This window comes from Strigops habroptila, chromosome 4, assembly GCF_004027225.2.
Source record: "Strigops habroptila isolate Jane chromosome 4, bStrHab1.2.pri, whole genome shotgun sequence".
In the NCBI taxonomy this organism is placed as follows: Eukaryota; Metazoa; Chordata; class Aves; order Psittaciformes; family Psittacidae; genus Strigops; species Strigops habroptila.
Genome location: NC_046358.1, coordinates 63,131,595 through 63,153,972, shown reverse-complemented (window position 1 = coordinate 63,153,972; position 22,378 = coordinate 63,131,595). Strand labels below are relative to the sequence as shown.

Genomic DNA, 22,378 nt, shown 5'->3' with positions numbered 1-22,378 from the left:
TCCCTGAATTTATTGATGTGGTTATATGATCTGTAAATGTTCTTTAAAATGTCCACAGAAGATTTAGGAACTTAAATTAAAGAAGAGAAGATTAATGGAATGCTTACTGGTATACCATCTTTCTTATATGTGGCATCTATGTGGTATCTCTCCATTTCTTCATTTATGTACCTTAAAAAAACCCTTAAGATTGTACTTAATCCTATGAAGCTTGATTTCTATTCAAAGGTCTACACTATAGAAATAATTTTATCATACTCGTTAATAGCAGTTTTTGGAAAGCCTTCAACAAATCTTTTCAAAGGAAGATGAGTTGCTAGAAGTGGGATATGCAGTACCAAAAATTGCCTGAATTCTCAGATTTAAGACTGAATAATCAATCTTGTATCTTCAATATCAGACACACTGATTTCATGCTGGTAAATAATGACATTGAGGAAAACAACATGAAAAAGTAGTTGCCTTAGTATGCAGCTTCACTCCACCCACTGAAATAAATTAATACTTCTAAGGTTAGAGAACCAAAAGTGATTTTTTTGAGCAACTGAGCGGCAATAATTTTGCTTTGCACAAGGGCTTTTTAAAACCTTTTGGATTTCAATCTGCACACTCAAGTGAAATTGTTAATATCACTCTATTTAACAAATGTACTTTTTTGTTTTCCTTTTTTGATGGTGATTGTTTCTGTATGTTGAGTCTGTCAACCATAACATATTTCCCATTACAAAACAAGGAAACATGCCATGGCTGTATAAATTGGTGGCATATGGTTGACAGGGCTGGAGAGGCACAAACAAGGAGCAAACTACCGGGTGGGGTTTGCTGTCAAAAATACCTAACATGACCAGTGGCAGTTGCTTAATTCCAGTATTTTATTCCATGAGTCTATCATACAATTCCGAACTCACCTGTACTGTGTTCCTTTGCATTGCAGTCTGCTGAGTAAATGTAATCTGCAAGGATTTTTGGACTAACTAGTTCTGCAAAAAAGAACAGCCAACCATATAAAAGAGAGCTGTACAGTCGAGCCTGGAAGTTGAGCAAAGCTGAAATTACAGGCATCTTCATAAAATGTTAAATTTTATATCGAAGATCAGAACAACATCCCCTAGTTCAAGGTACATAAAGTTACAGTAGTGCCAGCTGGAGTGGTTTCAGAGCATACTTTAAAGAGCGTACCTAAAGTAGAGGCCAATTCTTTACAGCATTGTTCCACTCAGACATTTTTTATCTCATTTCATGAAGTCCTGACTTCATGAGTGACTTCACCAGACCAGCTCTGTCTGCTTTTACTCTTATTAAAAAAACTACATTGAACAGTTGAAGTCAATAATCTGTTGAATTGCTACTTTTGATCTAAAAAGCCACTCTGAGTAAAAATGCTAAAACTTAGTCCTATGATTTAGGTAAAAACTTGTCTTAAATTTGTTAACACTTTGATTGAAAGCTCCATGAAACTTCAGTTTCTTCTTCAACTTTAAAATAATGTAAGCCAAGAAAAGAGGATTATTTTGGTATGTGAGGGGAATGTACTTTGAAATATTCTATGCTATCTGAAGTCACAAAGTTTCAGAGTCATGAACTATAAGTGATGTAATGAAAAAGGAATCACATCTTAGATAAAAGGTCTTTTTGCTTCAGAAGAGAAATTGCAAGTGTAATGAGGACATAATTTTTAATTTAGTCCAATACTGTTCTTCATTACTTTTCATGTCAAAAGGAGCAGACATGAATGTTAAACAAGAGTTTTAATATTATCATTATTCTTTAAGATAATAATTATCTACTAATTTTTTTAGATCTTTGGAGGGAGGAAAATATCACGACTTTTCATGTGACCAATTTCGGAATAATTTCATAATAAAAATGTGAAATCAAATGCATTGTTTTTCTGTTCTTCCTGATGCATCTGCGTGTTTTCCTCATTAAAGAAGAGCCTGGGGTTTGGTTCTCCAAAAAATCAGCATGTGTACAACAGAAAAAAAGAGGAAGAAAATGAAATTAAAACTTTACTGTTATACACGATGTATAGATTTGTACCGAGAGAACTTCCACTGGAACCAATAATCAACTCACAGTATACCTTACTCAATGGTAAGGTATTATTTGACTAAAGGAGACGCTTAAGGGATGCACTTGCCTGTATTCTGTGTTTTAACTTTATACAGTTATGTTCTTTGGCTCATCATGCTTTGTGTCAAAGAGAGTGGTGTCCCTCAAGTGTGGTATCAGTTACATACAGAGTGTATGCAAATACCTTGGCAATGTAGAGCAAGAAGAAAATGTTGAAAATTTAAAATGTAAAATTCTGATCCCACATTTGGTTTAGCTTTCTGTCTGACACCGTGTCAAATAGGGGTAGAACATTTTTTTTGCTGATGTTCATAAGAAGTATGTTTTCACAAAGGTTGCTTTGCTGCTGAGAGCAACTTACTGTGTCATCGCTTACTACTCTTAATTAGTAAATGGGTAGCTGTGCTTCTGCTTAGCACAGGCAGTTAAGTATTCATGTCAGATAAATCTGATCCTGAGCTTTACACTTTTTGTTGATAGGAGACAGATATGCTTTATATATCATGTAAACATATTCATTGAGTAAGGCCCGAATCCTGCTGAAAAAATATTAAGGGCATGTTTTTCCAAAATTTAGACTTTTTCTGGGTCTGTGATATGTTTATAGCACTCAGTTAATAGGAGTTCTACTCCTTAAATACCCATATTTCATTGCAGTTGAATATGCAAAAAGTATAGGTAAGCAAGGAGTGCAAATTCAAAGTGATAAGGAGGTAATTTCTAGCATTTGCTTGAAAATTAGCTGCAGTTCACTAGATTTACCCCTGTATAAACCATATCCTGAGACACTATTTAAATAAGGTGCCAGTAGAAGAAAGCCTTTATGTTACCAGTATATATTCTAATTGGGGATACAAGTATTAGGTTCTGTTTGTAGTTTATAATGTCATTTTTTTAGAAAACTTCAGGAAGCCATACCTAGGGTTTTTGTCTTAATACTATATATCCATGTCTGTATAATGTATCCTTTATCTGATGTTCAGGTATCCAATTTTGTAAAGCAATATCAGCCCTTGGATTTTGAGGAAAATTTTGCAGAAGGAAGCTTTATTGAAATTAGAAAACTTTAAAAATGTGATCCTGAACTGTCTCATATATACTCTAAAATTTTACGAATTTTAGTGTCCAAATTGCCAGGCAAGGGAGGGAGAAGGAATTACATTTGCTTTGTCCAGTGGGTCTAAAGAAAGTAATTAAATATGTTCTTGAGTGAAGTGTAAGCATCCACCATTCTGCCAGAGGAACTATCATGGAAAATTATTTTCCTCAGACTCAACAGCGCAGTCCCAACTCAAACCATAATCCCACTAATTTTAGGGTGAGTTGTGCTTGAGTAAAGCATGCACCAAAAAAAAGTACTGTTAAATTTGCTCTTTAGCTCCTTATTTTCTACTACTGGCAATTTCCTGCTTTCATTTCATTTCTAGTTTTGCTGTCACTAAATATGAAATGTTGGAGATGGAAATAGCAAGCAGGTGAGAGCATGTAAAACTGATTTCTTGTTGTCTCAGTTTGCAGAGGAATATGAGAGAGCTGAAAAGTTGGTTGCCCAGAAATCCAATGAAGCTCGATAAGGAGGCCCTGCCTGATCTGGAAGAAACAGATTGCTACACAGCACCCTTTAGCCGTGCACGCATACACCAGTAGGTGCTGGAACTGGCAAGGCAGTGCCAGAGACTACAAGGATTTTTCATTTTCTCACTTCTTCTAAGCAAGTACCATAGAGGCAGCTGTTAACAGATGGTCACTGGCAAATACCCACTATCATATTTGATATTTTCTGTGGGTTTTCTCTTAAAGCCAGAATCTACTCTCTGTTACTTGCTGTTTGATGTCACTTGATGTTTGATGTTACTTGCTGTTTAGTCACTCAGAGGTATAGACAGAAATTTGCCTGACAAATGAACCCTGCCTTCTTGGTTTAGAAGTTTTTCTTGCCATTACATTATAAAATGCAAATACTTGCTCAAGTTTGTTTTTCTTAATTACATGTTTTACTTAGGCAAAACCTGAGACAGCTGTTGAAATTGGGAACACCTCGAGGCATGTTAAAACCAGGGGTGATTTTTTTCTTTCATATCAGAGCTGCTTTTTAAAAACACTTTTGTCTCTGAAAGTGTTAATATATATGCAACAAACAAGAACTGTATGTGTTCAGATCAGTATGTTGATGGTCATGTAGTTATAAACTGTGCCATAAATTTTTTTCAGGACCCAGAAAGTTAGATGTTAAAATTCTGACTGTGTCTTCATTTTTAAAGTATTTTCTGATATATCTTTTTTGAGAGAAAAGTTCATTTAAAGCAGAAGTATATATTAGAGTAAATAAGAATTTTTTTTCTTCTCAGTAAAGAAGCTATATGCTAGTGAACTGTCTTTTCCCTGCAAAGACAGTAATTGCATTGTAATCTCATTTTTGTTCAGTAATTTACTATATTGCATTGGATCAATCACCTGATTTTGGTGGTATTTCTCAACCAGCTCAGCTGGTGTTATCAACTGTAATAGTGTTTTGGCACAACTGAGCAGGCAAAAGCTCCTGCATGTCAGATTTCTGGCATCTGGAACCCAGAGCCATCTGGGAAAGGGTGCTTTATTCAGCTCCAGCCTAGCACTCTGAGGGAAAGTGGTGCGGAGCTGCTACTCAAGTGCCCAGTGCATGGAGGTATTTTATTATTTTTTTCCTAAATCATAGTTCCCATAGTACCATGACAGAGACATCTGCCAATTCGTAAATAACTTGCATTTGAGAACAACCACTGCTTCTGAAGATCTTTTTTACATTAGTTATACCCAGAACAGAAATTAACTAGATACTAGAAAATTTTAGAATTTACTTTTAGTTGTTCTGTTTTCCCAACAATAATCTGTGATGATGGTAAATTTGCATCAGAAGATGCTCTAGGGATGTAGAATCTTGTATCATGGCAGGGACATTGGAACTTCACAGTCCCTTCCAACCTAAACCATTCTGTGATTCTATGATCTTGTGCAGTAACCAAGGAGGGTAGAGATCAAATAAATCATTGTAAGAGGAAAACACTTGAGCAGCTATGTTTCAATACCTGTTCATTGGTTTGAATATTAAAAGCCATTCATTATTTTAATAGTTTTACGATAAACAACAAAGACAGCTTCTTCAGCAATTCTACAAGAAGTAGAATCGTGCATCACATGCTACAGAGAACCAAGTATGAAGATGGAAAATCTAAAATGGGTAAGACTGCTGTATTTTCTTCCTAACCTGAAGCTATAAAAAATTTATCTTTACTTGCCTCAAAAAGTAGCATTTGAGTCGACTCAGTTAATTTTTCTAGTCACTGCAATCTTTTTATTCGCTCAGTAACAGAGTTGGAGTGTCAAATCAATTATTTTCATGAATAACTCAGTGAAAATTGACAATATGTTTCACCTAATTCTCATACTTTAAAATAAATTGGAGAGATTTTGATAACTTTACATAATCAAAAGCCTCAGTAAAGACAAGATATACCTCAGAAAGCTGTTGCATGTTTTCAAGGTCTGGTCCTACTAGTTCTGGTCCTACTGGTCCTACTACCAAGCAGTTCCAGTCCAGTTAATGTGAGCTACGTGTAACTTATTTGAGGTCTCTGTGCAGCTCAGAGACAGCTGACCTGAAGATTAAATTCATTTATATCAACGATCCTATTACAGTATCATTTTTTGGAAGTTCTTTTTCATTTACAGTGAACAGGGGATGTATATGTGATTTGCTATTTTCTTTGCAGGACTTAAATTAAGAATTAGAGACATACTAAAACCTTATATTTTTGAAGGTGATAGAAATTATAGAAAGCTGTTGCTTGAGTTTCTGAAGAAAAGCAGTATCAAGAAAACCATAGAAAACAAGTGTCAAATCTAACGCCTTTCAAGTTGATGATGGTAAATTTCAATACGAGATTAGTTTAGCATAATTTGTATGCTTGAATGGACAAATCTGAAATCTGTCATAAGCACTTATTTCTTGGGGAACCTCTTGGTTACAAATGTGCTTTTACAAGTTACCAGATCTTTTTATTACCATTATTCATGGTTATGTATTATTTTTTTTTATAATGTTCTTTGATAGTACAACAAATCTGGTTTTAGGAAGACTGTAGGAACTGATCCAGAATGCTGTAGCCAGTATGATGCAGAGCACTGTTTTGCAGAACTTTGAAGATACAAAGTTCTTCAGCTGTCTTCTATTTAAAAAGAACAGGTTAACTTTTAAGCCTGCAGGGGTTTTGCTGCCTCAAGTGTTGTCTGTCCCATACCACTCTCTGTGTATGTCAGATCATTTGGTCACCCATAAAATCCATATCATATGCTCTGATGAATACAACCTGAATGTAACTGTCTTCTTGCACTTGGTCTGGCACAAGCATCCAGCCCCACGAGAAAAGTTGCAGACATTGGCCCTCAGAAAGCTCATATAGTTTGGCAGAGCCAGAAATCTTGGAGGATCAGCAAACCTGCATAAACAGTTGTTGGGATTATTGATTATTGACATGTTTGGCAGCATCCTAAGCATCTAATATTAAGTTATGTTCTCAATATCTAACTTGAAAATTTACACTGCTTGAAATTAAGTGTGTATAAAAAATTGACATCAAAACTAATGCTTTTTTTCTTTTTAGGTATTAATAGATTACTAAATAATGGAACATATGAAGCAGCATTTCCACCCCATGAGGTAACCTGATTAATTTTTTATTTATATTTAGACTAAAACTTGCACTGACGTTTTCAGATCTTACTTTAATTTTGTCCTGCAAACTTTTAATGTCACTGCATAATCTGTTGCAACTCTTTTTATTTATAGCTTTTATTCTAATATTTGCTTTTAAAATTCTTCTTATACAATGTATTAGAATAACTTCCTGGAACATTTTATTGCTGAACTAGAATATTATACTTCTTTTTTATTTGGATGACTTGGACATTGCCTGTGGAGTTCTTAATGAGAATATCAGTTGTTCCAAATTGCTGCAGTTAATTGTATTAAATTATTTTTGCCTGCCACCTACAAAATGTTCTGTTTTTCTAATAGCTTGTGCACTTGATCACAGTTAGGGAGACTGGTTAATTATTTCCCATTTAGTGTTTTCTGAATAGTTCTGTATAACTTCTACTTGACAATATCTTTTTCAGTAGGTTGAAGTCTACTGAAGACTGTAAACCCCTGAAGTAAATGAAAAACCTGTGTTTGACTTCAGAGGGTTTTCAGACAATCTTCATGTATTGAAAAGAAAGAAGCAAGCCATACATCTTGAGGCATTTTAAATCCCGATCAGTAGCATGGTAACTGCGGGTGTGAACTCTGTGGTTGCTCAGGCTGAATATTGTGGCTTGGTTTCGTGTTTCAAAGGACTGACCTGTGCTTTACAAATTGCTGAGAGTAATTTTTTTATATGGTATTAATAATTAAACACTGGGAATATAGAGTAGGAGTACTTTAGATAAATAATTGAACATCATTGTTAATGCTCCAGCTGTGCATTACTGACTTAAGGGAAAAGCTGGCTGTAATACCAGAAAAACCTGTGAAGCTTTCTCTGGCTGTCAAAACTGTGCTATCATATCCATTTTATGTATATGTTCCTTTGTATGGCTACTGTTTCAAAGTTTCAGCTAAGGTTAATGAAGTCATATTTTTAAGCCACTCTTACCTTAATTGCTGGTTGACTGGTGCTAAGGGCTAATGATTGAACTCTCAATTTTATTTTTATTTTTTATTTTTTATTTTCTCACACAAGGAAATAAGAGTGAAAATTCAATCCCAGTGGGAATGTTTAGACTTGAACTCTGTTAGGGATAAACAGTGCAGAAAGGAGTAGGGGGAGGGAAAAGATTTAAAAATATGTAATATTGGGTAATGCTTTATGCATTGCAGTCATTCATACAGGTGTCTGTGGAAATAAGTTGATGTTCTGTTTCTAGGTAGGTGACTACGAGCAGAAGTTGATGTTCTGTTTCTAAGTGTTCCTAGATATTGCTAAGGTCACACTCTGTGCTGATATTTTGGTGTGTGTCTTTACTAACTGTAATGAGAAATGAGTAGAATTGGACACTTGGCGATGTTGAGCTTAGGTTTTAACTCATTCTTAAACCAGAGGGTGAGCAGATTGCAACAAGTAAATAGTGTACTTTCAATGGGGATTGCTCAAGATTTCAAGTAAATTGTAAAAATCTAGGTGGCTTCTTTACATGGATCTACCAGCATCTGTCTGATTGATAAGTCCGAAGTACCGTGCAGGGAACTCTGCTCCCTCCCAGTAAACGATTTGGCACACTTGCAGTTATTGGAGGATAGATTTTCTTTACCATAACAGAGTGCTGAGGTCTTTTGCGGGTAAAAAGTTCAACTTAAAGGGGATGTCATGTTTTGGAATCAGAGGAAAATTACAAATACAAGAGATCCTGCTTAGGTTGTTCTAGCAAACCTGTGTTTACCTCTTGACTGCTGAGCATGAGGCTATTCTTTCAGGCTGTTGGTGAGTCTGTAAATGTTGGGCGTGGCCTGGAAGGACTCCCTTTGGGTCAGACCGATCCTGTGTTTTACTTCTCATGCTCCTGAGAGTCCTATGTAGCTTCAGAATAATGCCAGTTCTGGTTTTTCCATCGTCTTAGAAAATACATGCCACAGAAAGACATGTTTTTCCATACTTTTAAACAGGAGCTAAATGAAGTCATAGAAAATGCCTAGGAGAGGCGAACTGAGTTGACTTACTAGAAATTTCTGAAATTGTATAGGAGAGGGAAAAAAAAATACTGCAAATATCCCATGAAAAATTTTGACAAATTGAAATAGGTAAAAGCATACAAATAAGCATGGATTAGTGAAATAGAAACACTGTACTTGAAGCCATGTTAAAAGTTGAGTAGTTCTTTATAGCCTTCTATTAAAGGCTATATGATAGATATGGTTCTATCATGAATTCTTAGAGAAACTGGCTATTTCAGAAGGATATGTAACCATGTCTCTTCTGTCAGGCCTACATTAGCTCCAGATGACATGTCCTAGAGGTGTCCTTAATAAGAGACCTATTTATTAAAAACATTTAAAATTATACTCAAAAAACCCTAAGAAATTTAGGTATATTCCATAGTGCCTGGTAATGTACTTTTTTTCTTTGTGTTTTTCAGGGAAGCCACAAAAGCAGGCATCCCATCAAAACGCACGGAGCTCAGAATCACAGACACCTCCTATATGAGCGTTGGGCACGGTGGGGAATGTGGTACAAATACCAACCTCTTGATTTAATCAGGTATTAGTACTTGGAAGAGTAGCTTATTTCTGTGATACAAACAACCTGGCAACAGCGTGGTAATGGTACTGCTAAACTCCTTATGCTTTCCTGTAACTTTTAGCTATTCACTATTATCAGGTAAGAGGGGAAATCTCCAAGTTGCTTCTTTTTGGTGGCCTTCTGCGCAGGGCTGTTAATTTCAAATAAGGCTGCATAAAAGGCATGTAGACCCAGCTGCTTGACAGTTCGCAGCATGAAACAAAATACAAACCCCATGATATTGTCTGCTGATCAGAGACACTTGGAGAGCACCTTGGAGAGGAAAGGTGCTTAGCCACATGAACAGTCAGAGTTACCAGATCAGGTGGTTTGAAAACACAACCCACTTGTTACATTTTCATGGGATTTAAATAAACTTCTGTTGGTGTATCTTCTAATTAATGTCATGGATTACCACATGTACAGCAGAGAAATATATGTAACTGAGGTTAAATAATTGTGATGTTTGGGTTTTGTACTTTCCTCATCTTAGACACTGAATACCACTAATGCATTTTTCTTTGCTGTCAGTATTTATTCCTGATCTGACAGTCCTAACCAATCATTGTGCCCCATATTGTTCCACTGAAGGCCGTGGAGCTAAGCCTGTGCCATGAGACAATTCTGTGCTTAGCAAATAGTATCATCCTTGACTGACTTTCTGGTCACTGCTATTTCATCTCTTAATGCAACAATACCCAAGTTTTGAAGAATTAAAGCTCAATCTTCAACTTGTGTTTTCAGTCCATTTTTTTCTCTAATAATAGTGTGAAATATGTCGTATTACATGATTCTCTATTATAGATACTTTTTATAATGGAATACTTATATCATACCAATTTACTTTATCCCTTTCCAGAAATTTTGGTGTGTACGTGTATATCTATCTATCTGTGTATCGGGTCTCTGTGTGTGCAAGTGATATGTCCTACATTTAATAATGTTGAAACTAGTACATCTACTTGGTCATTGCAAGGATGTGAAAATTACAGACCACTTATATCCTTTATAAAACGCATGTTTTGGTAAGTCTGCAATTAGTGTCACTAAAGTGTTATGCTGGCCTGAAACAGAACATTTTGGTAAACTGACAATAATTTTACCATAGACTTGTGTTGCTAGTTCCTCATTAGAATCATTCTGCTACTGTAGAGTAGATACCAGTCATTGTAAGTTTTAACTTTAAACATTCTATGTGTTTCTTTTTCATGTAGGCGATATTTTGGTGAAAAAATTGGACTGTATTTTGCCTGGCTGGGATGGTATACTGGAATGCTTATTCCTGCTGCCCTGGTTGGGCTCTTTGTTTTCCTTTATGGACTATTTACAATGGATTCCAGCCAAGTAAGGTAAAATTCTTTTTAATAACGCATATTAGCCTGTTGAAAATTAAGAACAGTCTGGCACAACTTAGATCATTATACTTTTAAATGTTTTCCAGATATGGTAATCATGTAAAAATAACCAAATAGAGCTCTGGGTTGTTCAGGCAAGTGTATCCACTTTGTGTATCTGTTTTGCATCAAGCTGTATGTGTGCCATTTACAGCAAATGTTCTTACCACTGCATCTGCAGTGGTTCCTATTCTGTCTGTAAGGAAAAATGGCAAGTACCAATACTAATGTCGTAGGTACTGCAATGGTTGTTATTCTAGTCAATGGATGAAATGGTTGAACATATGAATGGTCAGACATACTCCCTCTTTACAGTATCAACTGAAGTCAAGAGACCCAACTTCAGGGAGATTACAACCACATGAAATTAACCTAGTTTTCAAGTTTCTCACAGTTGTGATTTTGCTCTAAGAGAGGTTTATGTCAATTTAGATATAGTGATGAGGGTGCTTAAGTCCTGGCTATATTTTTAGGAACTGTTTCAAAGGTTGCACCCTCATTACAAAGTTTTCCATTAGATGTCATCAGACACAAGAGTATCAGTGATTTACAATTGCAGCTGCTGCTTCAAGCAATTTGGATGTTTAGGCTGTAAGTATACTTGAAGTCAGATTTCATAGGAAGTGTCATTTCTTCAGCTTTGAGCAGAACTATTTTAAGTTTTGTTGATGGAATTGTCTTTATCTTCTATTTCACAGTGAGTTATTATATTCTACAGTGCTGTAAGGTTTTTGTAGGCTTTCTTTTGTACAGCTAACTCCCAAGAGACTTTACAACTTCAAAGTGCATTAAATGCAATTAAATGCAATAAATGTATCATCCAGAAAACTATGCTGTCTTTAAGATATTGTTCTCTGCATTAGGATTGTTTTGCACAATAAATGTCCATAAAATTGTCAGCAGACAATTGTCAAGTAGAGCATCAGCCTGTTCTTAGAGCACATCAGCTAGAGCTGTTGAATTGGGAATCATGTATTCTTCACATGTGCAATGGCAGTTTCAGCAAGGGGGGAACAAGGAGCAATAATCTGCTGTTATCAGGGCATGGCTTAGTATTTTAGGCACTTCTCATGGAAGAGAAAGCTGTGGCATTGACGCCCCCCAAGAGAAAGAACAAAATTTCTAAAAACTTATATTTTTTAACCTGTAAGCTATTTTGTGCTCGTATCACACGCTTCTCCGGAGAAGACTCCTGCTTAGTTCTTTTAACAGGAAAGACACAATTATCTTACTTGCTGAACGGTGCAGGGTATAAATAACAGCAGCATAGTGGTAAGGTAGCTTTCATGTTTCCCTGTCCTGAGTTTTTCCCCTTGGCTGCTGCTGAGTAGCTGCAGCCAGAGCATGCAGATTTTAGTTGGCTCTCTGTGGAGATTGGTTGTGTTGGGTCCCACCCTGAGGTGCCTCAGTATCATGCAGTGCTATACAGACCACCAAGGTGTCCATCAGGGGCTTTGGACTCTATTCCAGAAGCAAAAGCCTGAAAGTTAGGTGATCCACCATGTAAGTTCTAGATGCCTACAAGGGGAGGAGAATATTTCTACATTTATTATAGCTAACACTAGCCAGTGTTCATTTCAGAATACTGACAGAGAGTGGGTTAATGCAGAAGCCCTAGCTGTGTTTTCTGTGTCAGCCTCACATCTGTAATCTGGATGTGTTAATTCTGGGCAGAAGGTCCTCTCTGCCTTTGATGGTGTGAATCTGTGCATGCCCTCTGGTTAGTCATGGCACAATATTGTCACATCAGTGCAATGCTATAATCAAGATAGACCTGCTGTGAGATGTGGATTTGAGAACAGAGTTTGCAGTTTCAGCAGAGAAGGAATAAGCAAATACACAAACATATGTTGCCGTAGAACCAGACGTTGCTTACAATGCCAGCTGGAGGTTTTGTGCAGCAATAATTCGAGGGTTATGCAGAATGATGTCACTAGTTTGTCTTGGTTTATGACTTGCTTGCATCTGCTGCATCCTTGGGATCTGTCATGATACCAGGTGGCTCTTTTTATATACATATTAATATATTTTATATCTCTCTATATATATAGATATAGATAGATAGATATAGATGATATAGATATAGGTGATATAGATATAGATTAGGTGTATATATAGATAGATACATATACAGACACACGTATAATCAGCCTGTGCCAGGACCGCATCTCAGCCCCCTGGTACAAAGCTGTCAGTCCTTGTCCCATATGTAAAGGAAAGATACTCTGTGTAGTTCATCTGTGGCTGCCACAGGCAGGTTGGAAGTGGTGCGTATTTGCTCCCATTTGATGGTACCCTTCCTTCTTTCCCAGGGCAAGTGCCCCTCTCACACTGCCTTTTCTTCCTTCTCATAGTTTCCCTCCTTTCCTCAGTTACAGTTTCAGGGAAACAATAAACTTTCAGGTCTGATGGAATCATTCAGTGGTTTTCATGTATTGTACAGGGAGGAGGAAGGTGAAATAAGATCAGGAGACAAAAACCCTGCATGCAAACTGTGGTATCAGGGACTAGACACTATGATAAGAAAATAGACATGCATGTCCCATGCTTAGAAAAGAAAAGTCTCTCCATTGCACACAGTTAGGGACACTTTTCTTTCCTGTCACAAAACAAGATGGGCAGTGTTACTGAAAGCATGTTGAAATGGAAAATGTTCTTTTTGTTGCTTGGGCTTGGAATAAAGTTTGGTAGTACTGTGGTTGTCAGGAGCTGGCGCTCAGGTCCCCCAGGGTACTGAGGTTAGAGTGTTGGCAGCTTGTTGCAGGATTCAGTTGTGAGATGAAGGTAACCTAGAGAAAATCCAGAGAATCTGTGTTGAAGAAACTCCGTAGTAGATTCCAAAGTGTTTGGGTTATATTCATAGGGCTCAGATATGCAGAAACAAAAATGAGCAACATGAATTTGTATTTCTTGTTTTATACACTTTTAAATATATTTTGATCCTTTTGCCCTCCCTGAGCTAAACTGGGGGAAATGTGAAGTGATAGGAAAATGGAAGGACTTTAATAGCCCTATAACCATCCCTTCATTAGGCTTCTTTTCTTTCAACAAATTATGTGTCATATCTATGACCTATCTTTATTCTCAAGTTAGATGTCAAGCTATTGCACACAATCCTAGAATGGTTTGGTTTGGAAAGGGCCTAAAGATCATCTAGTTCCAGAGCAGGGACACCTTCCTCTAGACCAGATTGCTCAAAGCCCCATCCAGCCTGTCCTTAACACTACCAGGAATGGGGCATTAGTCTATAGAAAATTAATCTGATGGGTTTTAAAGAGTTTGGTTTTGATGGGTTATACATATCATTAATTATCACTACTGCAAGTTGTCATTTTGTTGCCAGTCAAACAGAAAGGCCAGGCATGAGCACAGCATAGCCTGAGGTGTCTTTTCACCATGTGCTGTAGTCAGATTGCAGATAGTACAGTCAGAGTGTGGACAGTACAAAGAAGCTTAACTCTCTTACACTGAAGATTTGAGTTGCAGTAATGGTTAACATAGCACCTGCCACAAACACTTAATTAACAAATGTTACTGCCTTTTCAGAGTAGACCCAAAGCATGTGACCTATGGCTGTGAATATAATTCTGTGAAACTTAATATCATATTAGAAACAAACCAAGATTTTAACTGAAGATATATAATACAGAAAATCTAACATTTACAATGTTTAATTTAAATTCAAAGTACAGTACTCTTTGGCCTTATATTTGACAAGAGTTTGCATTACTGCTAAACCATTATAACATATTGTTGCAATATGATTTTCTGTGCTTAATCATTTGAATGAAAATGCAAGCAAGAAAATTCTCTGATGTGACACACTGCAAGATTTCTGTTACTCTGTAGCATTGAAATGATTGGCTGTGCTCATTCTTGCTTGAGGGTTACTGAGGACAATTTTTTTGTCAGGTCGTAGGGTTTCAGTGAATTAGTGATTCTGATGGTATGTGAAGCATGGCCAAAGATTACAGAAGTGGCATCTATATTTACTGTTATGTCAGACAGGATTTAATGGATGCACTCACTTGGGAATAAGTATGATCTTCCATACAGTGTTAGAACTGTAAAATTGGCTTTTATGAGTAGGAGAGTAAAAGCAATATGCTTATTAAAACAAATTAATAGGGATTTCCTGGCATGTGTTTCATACTACTATTTTCCTAGTGTGTTATAGGATCATTTCAGGCATCATTTCATTGCCAAAGGATAGGGAAAGGCAATTGCTGAGGATCTTTGGGAAGTTCACTCAGTGCAGTTAAAATTCACCTTAAAATTAATTTTGCACTTCTGTTAATTCTCTTTTGCCTTTGTCAAGACAGTTATGTGCTAACTTTTAAATATGAACAGTCCCAGTGAAGACAGTGACTTCATAAACCTTAGGATCTTTAAACATCAGAATGTGGCTTGAAGATATTTTCCCCTAAAATAGGATATCAAAGTGTGGGGCTTTTTCATTAGCTCTATACGTAAGTTATGTAGGAAATAAGAATGCAAAGACTGCAAATATGACTGTCAGAAATTTCTGTGAGTTTGTTTTGACATGTGGCTAGGTGATCTCTGTGTGCATGCGATCATCCTGTGGAACAGACCTTCAGCTGGTGTAAACTGGGATAAGTTCCTGAAATCAGTGTAGTTAGACCAGTGATTTACATGCTCTTAATGTTCGGTATCTTCTGCATTGCTTAGATGCCAAACATTCACTTTTTATTTATTTTATTGAGCCAGTTTTGTAGGGTAGGCAAATTTGTGTTAACAAATAGAGACCACAAACAGGATAACCTCAGAAAATCTAAAGAATGCTAAAAGCTTTTTTATAACCTTTATTTTCCTGTCTCATACTAAAGCAAAGAGATCTGCGAAGCAAATGAGACCATCATGTGCCCTATGTGTGAACGCAATTGCACACTACAAAAACTCAATGAAAGCTGCATATATGCCAAGGTAATTGTTGTCTTACTGCTATCAAGATATTTCTTGTCTAAAGATCCTCTTTGTGTAATGCCTGCCCTTGTTTCCGCAAAGATTCCTGCAACACATGTTGTTTCTCCACAGAGGGTTTTCTCAGCCTTTGTCATTCATGTTTCTAATAAGGGAATGCTCTGAAATGATCCAAGATTATTCTAGAATTTGTTCTATTTTCTGTGACCATTTCCTTCCTAAATCCTTGTTTTCATCAACTTCATCAGCTCTGAAATGATCCAAGATTATTCTAGAATTTGTTCTATTTTCTGTGACCATTTCCTTCCTAAATCCTTGTTTTCATCAACTTATAAAGTCCCCTGAGTAGTAACTTTTTTTGGAAGGTTTTTCCTACTTTCCCCTATAATTAACTTCTTACTGTTTCCCTTGCTTGCTTAGTAGGTGAATTTCTACTCCTCCTATAAGGAATGCTCTAGTATAATGTGCATGTGATGTGCTTTGCCCTGTCAAACTAACGCAAAGATTTACACAACTACATATTTTGCTACAAGAAGCTATCCTTCAAATTTAAGTAATCCCAGGTATATGTGCAGTGTTTTCAAGTGAGCAATATATTTTGATGTGTGGTATGTTCACAATGCAGGAAGAGCAGCTTTGGCATTTTTCTTGGAATTCTTTAGCCCATAAGATAAATTTTGCTGAGAAGCCTGCATCTGTAAAATGTGTTTGTCTCTGGGCATGTCATTACAACACTGCAGCAGTGTGAAAGAGAAAATCAATTTTGTGTTAGATTTCAAAATTTCATATAGATAGGACCAGTGTTGAATAAAACTCAACATTTCACATCTGTCTGTAAAGGAAAATTTGAAGAACATATGACATTTATTAAGAATTATTTCTATTTAGATTTTACAAATTTAGTTTTTTGTAACGCCAAAATGAAGAAATTAAAAATTTTTTTGCAACAACAGCAATAAATACCATCGAAAATGTTGTACTTGAGGCGAAACTGGTTCTTAAGTTCTCTAATGCAGAAAATGGCTCCATGAGATTTTTTTGTGACCTTTTTTTTTTTACTAATTTCTTTTTTATTTTAAGATGTGTACTGAAGGTAAGAGCTTTCTTAATTGAAATAACATTATTCATTCTCTACAACCCATCCCAGAAATGCCTTTTTTTAGAATCATAGAATCATAGAATAGTTAGGGTTGGAAAGGACCTTAAGATCAAGACCTTAAGATTAAGATGATCTTAAGGTCCTTTCCAACCCTAACTATTCTGTGATTCTATGATTCTATGAACATCTAGTTCCAACCCCCCTGCCATAGGCAGGGACACCTCACACTAGACCATGTCGCCCAAGACGCTGTCCAGGCTGGCCTTGAACACTGCCAGCGATGGAGCATTCACAACCTCCTTGGGCAACCCATTCCAGTGCCTCACCACTCTCGCAGTAAAGAACTTCTTCCTTATACCCAACCTAAATCTCCCCTGTTTAAGTTTAAACCCATCACGCCTTGTCCTATCTCTACAGTCCCTAATGAAGAGTCCCTCCCCAGCATCCTTGTAGGCCCCCTTCAGATATTTTTTAGAAGATAAGTGTCTCTTCAGCAGTCCACTGGAGTTCAATGGGAAATTAATACGTGTGGCATCCCTCTAACTTTAGTATTTAGCTATTTTAGTATCCCCAGTTAGAAGCCATTTTTTTGTTTCACTTATATTTACAATGACATCATGTGCTTCAATCATGCAAATTTCACATTTAACGTCACATTGTGAATAATTCATAGCAGCAGAAAAAATATCCATACTCTAGTGTATTTTCTACTATCCAGTCCATCCATACTACAACGTATTTTCAAACCAGTCATCTTGAAAGAATCTCAGATGACTACCAGGGAAGACAAGCAGTAACCACTCATATTCCATCTTTGCAGTCACTCTTTTCTGAGGTCTGCAAATATTATGGAAAACCATGTCAGCTCACAACCTTTCCTGCCAATGCTTTTGCCCTGAAAAACTGATTAACCTTAGACTGGAACACCGAAAACAACCACAAATTGTCTCTTTTCAGGATTTGTCTGTTCTGGATGTCCCCCAAGTGGGAGAGAGAGAGACTTCTCTTTGGGAAGGAATAGGATTACCATCTGGCCACTCAAATGGCAAAGAGAAAGAAAAAAAAAAAAGTTCAGTGAGGCTTTTTATAACTCTGAGGTTATAACTGTAATGCCTTCACTCACTGTTTTTTCTTGAAAGAGTTCACTGCAGCTTCACTTGTTACCCTCTTCCTAGGAAACGTCTGGTTTCCAGCAGGGATTGTAATCCTGATGGTTGCCACAGTGTTGCTTAAGTTGAACAGCTAATACCCAAACATGTGTCAGCGCTTCCCCTGTGTTAGCACCCGAATTAGTGAATGCAAACAGTCTGTAATGTCAGAAAACTACAATCTGATTTCAAATCAAATGCTGCTTTGTATGTTCTGAAATTCTGTTAGTAATATAAGTGGAACTAACGTATTTAAAAATGAGGAATCAGATCTGCTTTCTGGGAAAAGAAAATGTCATTTCCTGCGTGTTTTCTTGTTCCTGAGATAGCGTTTGTTGGCCTTTCCCTCTGTTGTTTTTATTGTGGGAACATATTTTTCTGTGTTCCTTCCATACAACCAAAGAGCTGGTATGCCAGTGAAGCTATTCCTGATTCATTCCAGGCACTGGCACCCCTTATACTGCAGTAAGTGTTTTAATCCTTATTCATTCAAGTAGCTCATTGTATGAAAGTACATAAGCATTGAGTTAAACAGGAGTTCGTTTAAGTGAAGTTTATCTCCCGAAACCTGTTTATGTTGTGGGACCTGCCTCATTATATAAGGCTTTGTGCTCATGTTCCACATTATTAAAACTGCTGTCAGGGTTTCTTTCTTAAATATCTGCCAAGTTTCCCTTTAGAGAAGAGCACTTCAGACAGAACATAGGAAAGCTGGAGAAGTCATATACTTCAGATATTTTTTTCTGCCAAGTTTTTGTAACACTGGAAACAAAATACAAAAGATGCCTTATTCCTTCGTGTCACCGCCCATTTCTTTCATCCTTTCCCTCTGTATGCCGTTTCAATTTAAAAATGCCACACTGAAATGAAGTTCATAACTGAAGGGAAAGGCAGGTAATGACTGAGTTGCAATCTGAGTTGCTGTCATTCTCTTCCACATTCAATGGACTCTTTGATCCATGGGTGATTGGCGTGGTGCACTGGGGCTCTTGGGGCTGGTCCTGCACCCAGCAGACCTTGCCCTCGGCCCCGGGGCAGGGTGTTGATTCAGTGTGGATTTGAAGTACCTGAAGTTTTATATCATGATGACAACATCAGCCAGGTATGCTGATGGACTAGCACCTGAGTCCTACAGTATCTCACGTCTTCTTAGAGGCCTTTGGTCAACACAGTCTTAGACTGCACGTTTAGCCTGTAATAGTCAAATCCCAATTCTGAGTGTGGTGCTGAAAGAGTTTCACCAAATACTTTTTGTAAAGACAATTCTAGATCAGGAGCCATATACATATTTTCTACTTTTAGTAACATTAATTCTTCTGGGTTAGGTTTGTTTGGTTCATTTTGTATTTCCCTTGGAAAGATGCTCTCTTTACTGAGCAGAATATCCAAAATCAGTATTCATCAGCTTTATTGTACTGCTGTTGTTCACCTCTCATACCTATTATTCACGGTCTCATACCCATTATGTTTGTGTTTTCCTTTATGGAAGCAAAAGAAAGACAAAGCAAAAGACATGTTTATGTGTGCAATTGATCCCACTGTATGATTCATGCAAGGAACATACTGGATTTATTGATATTCAATACCAGGTAGTCAATTATCATTTCAGAATCTTAAAAAAATGAAAAAAAGAAATGACATACAGATAAGGTATGTGTGGTTTTAAGAAATTCTCACAATATTATAATAATTTTACTCAATAAGATAAAAAATAGAGGCAAGCGACACTGTTTCTATTAAGTTTTTCTGCTTTTCTGGGTTAGCTTTCTTAATTTGCAAGGCAGAAGTCATTCTTTTTCTAGAAGAATGAAAATCTGTCAGCAGGATGAATTCTCCTTGCAGCAGGCAACTCTCACAGGAGCAGGTTAGGTAAGCTGCCCGAGGCAGTCTGTCATCCCCAGCATCCCGGCACACCTCGTGCAGAACATTCCTGATGGCCAGAGTAACTTCAGATGTAAGAGAAGGTCACAGGATGGCAAAACTGAATCTGGTTACTTGCACCTTTCCACTGGCAAAAGGACAAGTTTCTTTTCATGATAAAAGCTTAAAAATTGGTCCTTAAGTTAGCAACAAAGTCAACACCAATATCAGTAAAGTCTTTTCAAGAATATTCTATTTTGAGACATTCTCTTATTTCAAAAAGTAGGACATGACCATGAATTTCCTGGATGGTATAGGACAATTCAAAGCCATTTACATCACTTTTTCATTTCTTTTTCCTCTCTCTTCAGATCCTCTTTCTGACATAAGCTTGTTGATGATAAGTTAGTTTGCTCTATTATTTTACAATGATTTGTGCTTTTTGTGCTAAGAGGAACTGGAGGCCTGTGCTTTGCTTACTAATGCTCAGCAATATCTTAAGCCACCTTCCATTAGACAAAATGTGGGCCCTTTATCCAAGGTTGAGACTACATCAATTTTCATTGAGCTTCCCAAATACTGTTTCATATTATGGCTTGAATATTAGAAATTTTGGATTTCTGTAAGATAAATTGTGATGTTTTCGTAAGAAGTGAGACATCAGATTCACGCACTCTTAGAATATCTACAGGCATGCAGAAGCTAGTTATTACTTATTTTCTATTAGTCAGCCTTGGACTTTGCAGCAGAATGTTCTGTTCTGCCTGAAAAGATGTTATAACAAAGAGTAAGATAAGAGATAAATCCAAGAAAAGGGATAGCATTCATGACGAGAATCAAGAGAGACTTTATGTAATATATAGAGGAAGAAAAGTGAAAGATGGAAGTTATTTAAGCTTAGAAAAATCTTAAAATAGGATATGTTGAAGTTAAATTTGACCCAGCATATGAGAAGAACTTTGGAGGAATTTTTAGCTTGGCTGGACATGAACAGAGAAGCTCTTAGTGCCTGTGAAACACATAGACTGGAGATGCATGAAGTGACAGTCTGGAAAACCAGAGTTCCAGTTATACTGAAAGGCGGAGTGGGATACATCCTGGAAGAAGAAACATCCAAGCAGGACTTCTGATTAGAAAGCTTCGCTTTTGGTTTCTGTGACTGGTTATCTACCCTGGGATTCACTGGGGCAAAAAGGTAAAGTGTCAGTAATGTTTGTTCCTGATGTATTTATTTTCTATTCAGGTTACACATTTGTTTGATAACGGAGGAACTGTCTTCTTTGCTATTTTCATGGCAATTTGGGGTAAGTACATTTTTATTTGTTTTGTATTTTTAGTTCACCTGACCCTTTTATATGATTACTGGGTAAAGGGAGATTATAGCTCTAGTTAAAATTTAAAGAAGGATTATGGTTTTGTCACACAACCTCTTTTTTTCCTGTTTTATCAACTTCAATTTCTGTGCTAGCAGTGGGTGGAAATACCTTTTATCATTAACGTAATGAGTATCTTCAGCATCTTAATGTCTTCAGGCCAGAATTTTATATCATGTAGGTGGAAGTCTTTTAAGAGGCAATCATGGAGGTTAACTTACTTATCTGGAGTCAATATAAAAATGACATCTTGTAGAGAATTCTTGTAGAATAAATGAGAGCAATTTTGTGGGAGCTAAAGTACTATAGGAAAGATTTGATGTTAAGTGCTTAAATTAATTTTAATACCTATATTCAAATTCTTGTTCTGAATATCTCGTTATATTCACTCTGATATCACACACATCATGTCATGGGGCCCAAAGCCAAGCAGGGTGATATCCACAGAGGCTACTGTTGAACAGGAGTTACCAAGGACAATCTTGTCTCTCTAAGAAGGTCAGTGTAATAGTGCCGTACAAGACATAATAGTTTCAGCATGAAATGCTTGCTGGAATTGCCTTTCACTGAAGCTAACAGTATTTTGTGCTGAAAAATAGGGAAAAATAGTATTATAAGAAGAGATAGTGAATTTTACCAATGTAAATATTTGTGTAAACCCTGAGAAAATAACACCGGTTCACATGTGTACAACTCTCTAAATTCAAGCCAGGGTTTTACAATTTTAAATAGAGTCAAATGGCACACAGCAGCTTTATTTAAGTAATATGTAGGAATAAGTATTAATGATTCTAACTTCAAGTGAAGAATGAACGAATGTCACAGATTTTGGAGGCTGGCCTGGTAAAAAGCAAAAAAAAATATTCAAACAACAGCAAAACATCAGAGGTGCATAGACAACACCAGAAACACATGCACATACATTCAAAAATCATAATTAGGTTGTTAAAAATTAACACAATATAACTGGCACACTTTATTGCTTGCCTCAGTGATATTTCTTCATTGGCTCCTGATCTTGCTTTTGTAGCCTTGTGATTACTAATAATTGGTTTCATAAATTCCTAAAAGACATTGCACTTGGTTATATAGTTACCAGACAATGCCAGTAGCTTCTTAGCATCTCTTCATTTCTGTCTTTGAGCTCTCCTTAGAGAAAGCTCTTGCCATTTTCAGCTGAGGCCGAGGTTCCAGTGGA

The 22,378-nt window shown here is 36.7% G+C and overlaps 1 protein-coding gene across 4 annotated transcripts in view; it reads left to right on the top strand.

Annotated features, from left to right (window-relative positions):
• ANO3 (anoctamin 3) overlaps positions 1-22,378 on the top strand; it is a 204,430-nt gene that overhangs the window by 149,229 nt on the left and 32,823 nt on the right. For all 4 annotated transcript variants that reach the window (XM_030483533.1, XM_030483534.1, XM_030483535.1 and 1 more), the window contains exons 8-14: positions 3,585-3,716; positions 5,184-5,290; positions 6,714-6,769; positions 9,223-9,344; positions 10,580-10,714; positions 15,607-15,703; positions 21,051-21,111. In XM_030483533.1, coding sequence (XP_030339393.1) covers positions 3,585-3,716; positions 5,184-5,290; positions 6,714-6,769; positions 9,223-9,344; positions 10,580-10,714; positions 15,607-15,703; positions 21,051-21,111 — 710 coding nt within the window. The remainder of the gene's footprint in view (positions 1-3,584; positions 3,717-5,183; positions 5,291-6,713; positions 6,770-9,222; positions 9,345-10,579; positions 10,715-15,606; positions 15,704-21,050; positions 21,112-22,378) is intronic.